This window comes from Morone saxatilis, unplaced genomic scaffold (genome assembly GCF_004916995.1).
Source record: "Morone saxatilis isolate NCDOM2014 unplaced genomic scaffold, NCSU_SB_2.0 Contig11, whole genome shotgun sequence".
Classification (NCBI taxonomy): Eukaryota; Metazoa; Chordata; class Actinopteri; family Moronidae; genus Morone; species Morone saxatilis.
The window spans coordinates 17,601,133-17,611,659 of NW_023339663.1; the positions used below are offsets into that span (position 1 = coordinate 17,601,133).

The window sequence follows — 10,527 nt, forward strand, 5'->3', positions numbered from 1 at the left end:
GATCTAAACAAAAGCCCATTTCACTTCAACGAATAATGAACTGTTTGCCTCCCCACCCCACCCACATACACACACACACACAGAGTTTGGCATGTATGTGAACTTTGGATTAATTGCAAAATTTGTGGCACAAGCTTCAGTGTTGATAGGCTATTACTTTTTCTTTTTTTTTTTTAAAGCTAGCTAGGCTATTAACTGGAAGTGTAAACAATCAGATGTGCTGTGGGTGGGACACTGAGCGAGACTACAGAGTGACGACTTCAGTCAGAGGGAGGCGATTACATCCGAGCCAAAGTAACACATTTTTAAATTAATTAAAAAAAAGTGTTTTTTGCTGATCTGAAAAATTATCAGATCCATGACATAAACTGTGTAACTATCTGAACCGTGAGCTTTGTGACCCCCCTCCAGAGAGAAAGCTCCATAGATCCCTATGGTAAGAGAGTTCCTTCAAAACAATATGTTTTTGTTAGCTTGGCCCTTCTTATAACACATGCAATATCTTCAGACTCAGCAGAATGACTTCAGGCAATTTTCTCACGCTGAGACAACTTAATATATATATATATATATATATATATATATATTTATGTATATGTGTGTATCTGTGTAAAGACAAAGTGTGTGTATGTAAAAGAGAGATCTGAACTGTTAATAAATAATAAAATAAATAATAAACTTATTTTCCCTGGGAACTTCTCACGTATGCATGCACACACTGAAATACACACAGAGCATACCCGTTTTAATTTTAATTGCTGCAACACATGAAGAAGCACATAAGCACATAAGATTTCTTTTTCACATATACACACATACACATACACACAACAAACACCATACTAATGTTAATTGCACCAGCACATGCTTGGCTGAGCGTGTAAATCTGCAGAATTATTGATGAGGGTTTTATTATGAAGCCAAATGCTAAGGAATGGATGAGGTATGAGCTTGGGCTTCCGTAATAATTAAAAGCCTTTGTCACATGATCTGAATACTGTTTTAGAGATGTCTCCAAGAAATATGTCTGCTGCCACAGACTGTAGGGATATTTATCACATTTATCATTAAATTCATCGTTTTACTGCTGTGTGGTCAATATAATGTTTAAGTTTATTTGGATTTCCATTAGCTGCCACTGAGGTGAAAACAATTTTTCCTGAGGTCCACATAAAAACACTGTATGCCTTGACCTCCCATTTTGATCAACTAATTAAACACTATACACAGAGCTATACAAGATCTTCAGCTGCTCACAATATGAGTGGAGGAGCTTATTTGCCTCTTTCTTTTTAAATAACAACTGATGTATTCTAATCCCTGTATAATCAGTAGCTTGCGAAGATGGTTCATCAGATGTGAAAATATCACAGTGAAACTGAAACTAAGTGAATACTTTAAACACAGCCACTGGAGAGGTTTCTTTTAATGGCCTGAATTCTAAAATAAACCATACAAATTGACACCTACTGTGCAATTTTTGCCAGCACTGAAACAAACTAATGATGTATTAGTTATGAATCATCTTGAGACCTTCTCTGACAAAGCCTTACTTTAGTTATTTTTTTATTGTGCAGAAAACCATGAAATTTCAGTTTTCTTCATATCACATACTAATCTGATAATACAATGAGAAGCTCTGCAGGCATTGATTGCTTTTACTGTGCATCACCTTTTTAAGACAACATGTGTAACACACTGCACATTGGGCTAATCAACAAGAATGCCAGTGGTTATTTAGTTAGAAATCTGAAAATGTGCATGTATTTAAATTCATATTCTATATCGTAATTATTAATAATTAGGGACTAAAGATGACAATTGGAGTGTATGGCTAAATCCGGCACATTTAGGGAAAATTGAGTCAAGTGCTCATGTTAATTAAAGTGCATTGTCCCTCCTTAAATAAAGAAACAATTATGTTGTAACCACTTTATATTTTAACATACACAGTTTTTCCACACCTGTCCTAGATGAAACCCTAATTAAACAAATTTCTTGTCTGCACCCATACTGTCTGCCTTGGTTAATGCAAGGGAAACATTGACAGTTGATATCATGTTGTTAACTCATCCAACCACCCTGACCCTCTGTGGACTTTGGCTCTATAACAATGTCACATTATGTCCTTCTTTGCCCCCATTGGACAACCCAGTGGCTGCTTGAGGGCCACTTGAACACAAACATATTTTTGGGGCATTTGCTGAAACAAATGATGCTGTTGTTTTTGTTGGGAACCCTGTTCATCAGTTCAGAAAATAATAGATTCACCCTCATGTTACTTGGCTGGTTGGCTAAGGATATTTTTACTGTACCAACAACACACTAGCTACTCTGTTACTGTAGGTGGGTGAGCAGAAGGTTTCGAGTTCCTGCTGAATCATTTAAATAATTTTCAATCCAAAAACTGCAAATTATTCTCATTATTAGCTTTAACATATAATCATGCATTGCATTATCAGTATATATAAGTTTAAAAGTGGCTTTTACCACAGCATGTAGGACATGTAAGCTCCATACAATATATAAATAATAATATTAGTACTTAGCACAGACCTAAGAACATGGAAATGGGTCAGGACAGGAGGGAGATTAGTAGAAAATACTGTAGTAAGACAGAAACTAAAGAAAAACTACATTTTTCTACTCCATATAATGGTTCTCACTAATGTTCACTACATTTGAATAATAGAATCTACTGGCTTTATGTACAATATGTCTCAGAGGTGGGCTGTCAAAAATGTACCCATTAATGACTTCACCTGATGGAGATGACACTGTGTTTTTCTGGATTCTTGGCTGCACCATGAGAGGGAATGAATAAGATGCAGTGGGCACTGGGCACTTTCCCAGCTTTGGCAATGAAGAATCCCAACACAAAACCTCTAGACTCTACTTAGCTTTTGCAAATTTAAAAATTTAGAATATAATGAAAAGCTGAAATGGACAATACAAGGACTTATCCTTTGGGAAGCAATAACTATAGCCAGCAGAAAGTGAGTCACTATGGTGCATTGAGTTTATTATGGACTGTAGTCAGATCATCATCAATCCCAGGGAGGTTCACTGTGTGTGACAAAGACATTTCTTTAAAGTTGAAAATGAAAGAGACCAATGAGTATGCCTTTGGTATCCAAACATGATGGCTGTACAGGGGGCTGACAAAATGACATGAATTCCAAGCAGCAACACACAACACTCCAAAATTACGGCTTCCAGATTGGCCATAGACTTTAATTAACACCTCTTCCAGTATCAACAAAAATTATATACTTTATATGCTTCATGGTTCATCCAGGATTATGTTTTCACATTTTTCTCTCTCAGCTTGTTTTACTTTCTGAGAAGTAATTGTAAAAGGGAATTGTTTATCTGCATCATTGGTTGGTTTGTAATCAACTGAATTGTAAGAATAGTTTAAATTAGTCAAAATTATTTTGTTTGTTACTGTAGCATAAAAATAAAATGTATTTGCAAATACTGGGCATATTTTAAATATATATTTGCTTCTATAAATACAAATAACCTATATCTATTTATAGAGCTGGTTTCATATTGACCTCTGACCGTTTGAAGGAAAGAAGTAAAAGACAGAAGAAACCGAAAAGGGGAGATTGTGGTAGTAATTCTTGTCTCCTGGAAGGGCAACCCCAGTGAAAAATAGATGAAATCACTGCTACTGCCACATGAAAGATGGATACAGGCTGTGTGTCCTTGTGTGTTCATGCAGTATGTATGTGTGTGTGTGTGTGTGTGTGTGTGTAAGAGAGAGAGAGAGTGTGTGTGTGCATGCACGCACCAAATGTGTATCAATGTATGATCACACTATCTACAAGCAGACACAAACAGCAGACAATAGTTTACTTACAGACAGCATTTTTGTGACTGGAGTCTTTACTGGGCATCATCTTCACCCCTCTGGACTTCAACTCTATTGCTTTCTTCACTGCAAAAAAGAGAGGAGATGGAGATTATTCATTTAATAATCAAGACTTACTGTAAATCTTTCAAGTGATTATTACTGTGTGAAGTTTCACAGCCTTCCTCTTATAACAAACCTACAACAAATAAAACACTGAAAATTAGAACAGGTAGAAAAAGGAAAGAAGATATTAAAAGCCACATAACAGTAGGGACAAGGGAGGAGAAAAGGGGGGAGAAGAGCAAAGCAGTAGAGCAGCATTCAAATGTATTCCATCTATTTTATCCTAAGTAGCAGCAACACACACACACAACAACATCCCATATAGAAGAGACAGACAGAAAGAAAATGACAGAAGTACCAATGGCAAGAGCAAGAGACTGATAACTCAGGAAGAAACAGACAGTTAAAAGTGAATATAAAAAGAGATGGAAAGACAGTACAAGGTGATGCGAGACCTGTCTCTCGTCCTGCATATCTGCAAGAGAGACAGGGTTTGGATCACTGTGTTGCCCAATTAAATCTGAGCTGCCACGTGGAAACTAATATGCACTTTAATATGGTAATTAAGTCATACAACCAGTCAATTAGATGACAGGAAAGGTCCAGCAAGTCCAGTCAGGTGGTTTCAGACTTCTGTCCCAAATAATTGCTATTCTAAACTACAGCATATGAATATACAGTGCAGTATAATGACCATGTATTCCCAGTCCTATTTTCTATGAGTTATGATGTGTAGATTAGTTTGTACAATAAATGTGAAAGACATCTGACTTAAATACATACATATACAAATAATTGTATATAAATACTTGTTGTATTATGTGTTATTGTACTATGTTGTATATACCAAATGCTTAAAAAAGGGAAGGCAGAGAATACATAAACAATAAGACTATACGAGTGTGATATACCTTGGTATTGAGCACTGAATCCTTTTCTTCGATGGTTGCTGTCTGAGGTGAAATGTATCCGAAGCCAGTTCTTATTTGATATTACTGGTGAGGGCAGGGTTGTACCAGTCAGCCTGGAAGAAAGCAAATAGGAAATTATTCATAAAAAAACCAACAAAAACCAAAGAGAAGTAGTTGGCGAATGTAGGCAGAGCCAAAACCTAAGACCTAATATTCACATTGTATTTGTATCAGCCTTTGTACATTAGAGTTTACTTACACTTACTCTTTGTTCTTTAGTATATTTACACTATACTACAGAGAATACAGCTGAGAAAGACAAGGCAGATGGGAAAGAGATGGTATGATGTAAAAGAAAAACCCAAGCTGTTGGTTTTGCAAATCCAGAGTAACCACCTTTGGGCACAAAGACAGAACCCCTCTCCAGTGAATAAACCATATTGCATTATATTATTGTTGTGAGAATGGGTCATATGTTTCAGCGTGGTCCAAATGGTTGGCGAATATCCCGCTGATAGAGAGATTACGTCCTCTTTCAAGGATGGACAATGTTTGTCAACTTTCTGTTACAGTACGTGCACTCGGTTCGTGGATGTGTTCACGGAGCATGAGCTTTACATATTTCAGTTTGAGGTACAAAAAACGAAAGGCAGTTGTTGGAGGAAAGTGCTTCAAAATTGCCATGTGATTACGGACTGCAGCATTATAGATTGCAGCAAGACCAACCACTGTTGTGAAATTACTCGTCACAAACAATCGTAACTACAGCATATCATACAATGCAGAACACAATAGTGTGAACAACTCCAGGATCTACATTGCTTCAGCTGAAGGCCTATACATAAAACATATCCCTATTTGAGGCAGAACTTTCCAGAGAGTTCAAAGTATGATTTTGAGGCCACTTTGTGTTGTCCTCTGAGGTGCAAAGGCTGGCTGTAATTTAAGGAGGTTTTAGCTGAAAGGCAATTTGTTCCACTGGCTTGGAAAATTTGGATGTGGGAATTGAATGAATGATATTATCCCTTCCCATAATGATCACCACTGACCAGAAGCGGAGCGCTGCGGTTGTAATAGGTACAGTATAACTCCCACGTATAAGTCTGTGCCTAACTGAGGGAATATTCAGCAAATCTACCCAACAAAAAACAGCTCTGATTAATTGAAAAGCAAGAGAATGCCATAATGTGACATTGTCTAAATTACTATATAATGGTTTGGAATATTGTGAAAAAGGTGTATATGTATGATTACCCATCATTCTGGGCTGAGGATAAAGTATAATTACTGTTTTATTAATGTGTCTTATACTTATTTGCGATAAAAACAAAGCAATACAGGAAGAGAAGAGAAATAATACAGTAGAAGAGGTGACTGGAAGTAATAAAGTAGTAGAAAGTCAGCAAAGTTCACATCTTCAAAAACTGTTTCTAAAGCATCACCACTGAGACGACGAGTTGGTTGCCTATGGTAAGTCTTACATCAGCTTTAGCTGCTCTCGCATTTCGTTACCAACGGCAACCAAGGCGGTGGTTAAAAAATAAATAAAAAATTAAAAAGTGGGAAAATGGTGCACTGAGACAAAAAAGGAAATGATGTAAGAAACTGCCTGGAAGCCAATGTTCTACCATCCTCCCTGGAGCAACAAGAGCCACTGTAACTGCCCTTTAATAATGCCGCAGGTGTACTGAGTAGATAGGGAGAGACAGTGAGGAAGGAAGAAACATAGATAAGGAAAAGGGCAGAAACATAATATAAGAAGTGGTAAAAAAAAATATTAAGAACGCTTGTTAGAGGACCTTACTGAGTGCTTATTATTAAGTTCTGTATCTGTGAAAGAGACAGTTTGAGAAAAATCCATGAAAAAATGGCAATTTTAACTATAGCATACGCAGTGAATAGACTACAGTAGAGTGATTAAATAGACATGCCTGGTAATGTGACATAATGATGTCTGAGATTTGAGCTTAAAAACCAGAGGAAAAATAATATGTTTTTTAAGTTTATATGTTTATATGTTAATAAGTTTTGAGGGCATTACATAAAATAAAATGTCAGACAGCGAATATAGTTCACTATATACTATGATACTATATATTGTTAGTCGAGTATGTCTTTTTTTTTCAAATTTCAGTGCACGTTTACCCTGGTTACGTGGTAAGTGTGTGATTTTATCTGAGCTATACTTGCTAAATCAGCATGGTAAAAGAAAATGTTCTTAGACAAATTCTCTGGTAAAAAAAAAAAAAGATTTATATGATAAAACAGCTTGCTGTTATATAACAATATCCTGGACTTTGCTGTTTTTGTCTCAGACTGAAGTCAGTTTACATTTCATTCAAAGCTGGAAGAATTTCTTTAGATATATATTTCAATGAAGAAGTAAAAGTCAAAGAACAATTCTAGAAGTTAATGATTTGCCTTATTAAAGTCATGAAAAAATGGTAGTGAACTGACAATAGTGGGAGAATCAATATTTTATCAGATAGTATATAGTATCAAAATTAAATCTATGGCAATAAATTCATCTTTAAGGGGTAATCTCCCAGTCATAATTAACTCAAACTTACCTATTATTGGACATTGGAATTAAACTTGTTGGAAACCTAAGAAAATACCTAAGATTAGTTAATTGCTTGTCAGATGCTGACCATGAAGACTTAATTGTGTCTCGGATATTGTTTGATTTAGTAGAAACAAGATGAGGGGTGCTGACTCACTTGTGATAGTAAAGTCGTACCATTAGATTTCTGTTCTGAAGAAAAACAATTACGCCTGTTGAGTATTACATTGGGAAATAACTGCTAGTATTATACTGTTACTGCCTCAGGTCTTTTCCATTTGGAAAATGGTGGTTATGCAATGTAAAATACTATTCATATGTGATGATGGTGATATAATATTGTTGTAAATGTATGTAAATGTTATGTACAACTCCAGTGTTATTGTATACCTGTTCTATTAATCCCATGATGATATATATCATCTTAACAATGTATGTTTATTGAAGGACTCATGCAGATTTTCTTGGTTTTGGAGGATAGGTCTGCCCTGTCATGTGACCCAGTGAGTGCTGAAATGACATCCATTCATTATGTCAAGTCACCAGACACTAATGGCCAGCAGCAGTCAACAGTTTCAAAAAGATTAAGAGCGATAAGTCGTTCCCAGAGGAGCTCTTTATGCATGCATTTGCTTTGGGAGATTTTTTCTTGCTTGTCCTCTGTATTTTACTAAATGTGTGCACATTTTGGTGATTTGGTGTCTCCTTCCTGCTCTCCAGTGGTAAGAAATCCATTATCACAGCTTTAACAATGGTGAAGAGAGCTTGCTGAAAAACAGCCCATCTTCAAATGGCTTTTTCAGAGTCAGGAATTTGGTTAAGGGTGGAGGCTAGTACTAAAAGAATGCATGTTGTGGTATAAATAAGTTTAACTAAATCAGAGCAATACAGACAAAAAGATAGGGAAATTTGAAAAGTAGAGAGAGTAACAGATAAAAAGTGAGAGATGTGCTGCATCTCTTCCATTATTCATGGAGACTGGCCAGCTGCCTGACACTGGAATAAGGGAGAGACAAGAGGTCAGAGAGGAGGAGGAGAGAGAGGGATGATACATGAGACTGAACTGAAAGGAAAGGGAAGAATGAAGGAGCAAATGAGAAGAGAGGAGAGACTGCTAATAGTTTGAAAGAAGTTGGTAAAAATAATACGTATGAGGGGGGAGAGAGTAGGGGAGAGAGAGATAATGAAGGACAGGTTGGACAGTGAGTATGCTATAGACAACAAGAAGAAAGAGGACAACGAAAAATCTGTGAGAAAACCTGGGGAGAAAAAGGGGCTGATGGATTTAGAACACAGAGTGGGAAATTAAATGAACAGGAGGAGAGAGGTTACACAAACCATGAGGAGAGGTCGAAAGTTAAGAAAGGAGAGGCGAGGAAGCAAGTCTAAATGAGGTTAGACATTACAAACACCAAGTTGCAAAGGATAGAGATAAATGAGAAAGTAAGTGAAGCTGGAAGGAGAGGAGTGATGTGAGAGAGAAACTCTTACATACAGAAACACACTTATATGGGAATAAAACAAAAAGGGAGGAGAAACAGAAAGGAGTGGTTGCCCAACTAAAAAAAAGAGTGGAGATAAGAGTAAAGGAGAGCAGGGGGTTGACACACCTGAGAAGAGTAGACAATAGGAGAAGAAAGGCTAAGTCACAAAACAGAGGAGGGGGGACAAAGAAACCAAGAGCAGGAGAGAGGTATTTCTGTGCTCGCTGCAGCACTTCCCTATTATTAGACCACTAGCTTTTTGGTCATCACAGAGACACTACTTTCTACTGTCCAGGCACTGTTGCTTTAGCCCTTGCCCTCCCTATTAGCTGCTTGTATTGCAATGCATTATTTCCACTGCTGCACTTATTGCAACTCCCTGTGGATGTAAGCATCTGCAAAATGACAAAAAGGCACTGTAAAAATAAATGATTGGATACAAGTCAGAAAAGTTGGAAAGCACATTATCCACAACAGATAGCTGTTTATTCCAAGTGCTTAGTGCAAAACCCTGGTACACCGGTACTTTTAATCTCATAACACCCCCACGCACTCACACAGAAAGACACACACAGAGCGGGTAAACATAATTTAAAATGTAAATGTAATAACAGGACAAGAGAGGTGTTGCAAAGTAGAGAAAAGAGACTAAGAGAGGGCTGGTGGTTACAAAAAGGGGAGTGAGGAGAGCGCCAACGAGGAGGAGGTAAAATGGAAGCAGTGGAAGAGGATCAGAAAGAAAAGGGACTTAATGGGAGGAGTGAAACGAGAGGTAACAGAGTGATAGGAAGGCAGAGCAAATAGGAAGAAAGAAAAGATTCAGGTTAGAGAGAGTGTGGAGAAGTCTGGGCCTATTTCCTTGGCAGATGTCACTGAATTCTTCCTGGCAAAGCACAGAAGATGGACAAGGTTCATCCACAGATGCTGCAGGCCTGTTGTGGTGCCCTTTGAATTGGCAGACAAGGCCAGCCATTCCCAAGTTTCAGTAAGGGGGCTGGAGTGTTCGAATGATCAAGGAATTACACAGCTAAACCTTTTCTGGGAAAGCCTTCCAAGGTCAGTGTGCCAGAAAAGAAATTCTGGCTGACTGTTATACCTCACATTTATTGAAAAGCAATGTGGGCTCTGTCTTGGTCATGGAAAAATGGGTCATCATGTTATCCACTTCAAGATGCAGTGATGGGGATTTGCTAATTTTGTCTGCATGTGTTTTGGGGTTTTGTCAAATGCTTATGAATGTTTTTAGAGTTTACTGTGAGAAATGCTGCAGAAATAAGTACCATTTGTTCAAGCGAGGCAGCAGACTGTGATAAGGGCACACCACTGCCTTTTCTTCTGTTTGTTTTAAAAATGACAAGGAGGAAGTGGGCAGTGACATTAGCTTGGCATTTTCTGCTGTTTGCAGATGATGTTGTCCTTTTAGGTTCATCAGACCGCCATCTCTGATTTCCCTAAGGATGTTTACAAAGTGTAATTTGCTATGGATGAGAATCAACAGCTTCATGACTGAGATCCTAATTGTTTGATTGTTCTACAAAGATAAAGAACTGCCTCATGGGGAGAAGTTCAGGAATCTTGGGAGTTTAACCTACCGATACAATCCATAAGACTGACAGCCAGTCATGTGCATCAAAGACAAAAAGT

At 37.5% G+C, this 10,527-nt stretch overlaps 1 protein-coding gene across 1 annotated transcript in view; it reads right to left on the minus strand.

Annotated features, from left to right (window-relative positions):
• LOC118320938 (CUB and sushi domain-containing protein 1-like) overlaps positions 1-10,527 on the minus strand; it is a 263,711-nt gene that overhangs the window by 157,634 nt on the left and 95,550 nt on the right. Inside the window, exons 6-7 of the mRNA XM_035652065.1 lie at positions 4,837-4,949; positions 3,869-3,946 (exon numbers count right to left, since the gene is read on the minus strand). Of these exons, the coding sequence (XP_035507958.1) occupies positions 3,869-3,946; positions 4,837-4,949 (191 nt within the window). The remainder of the gene's footprint in view (positions 1-3,868; positions 3,947-4,836; positions 4,950-10,527) is intronic.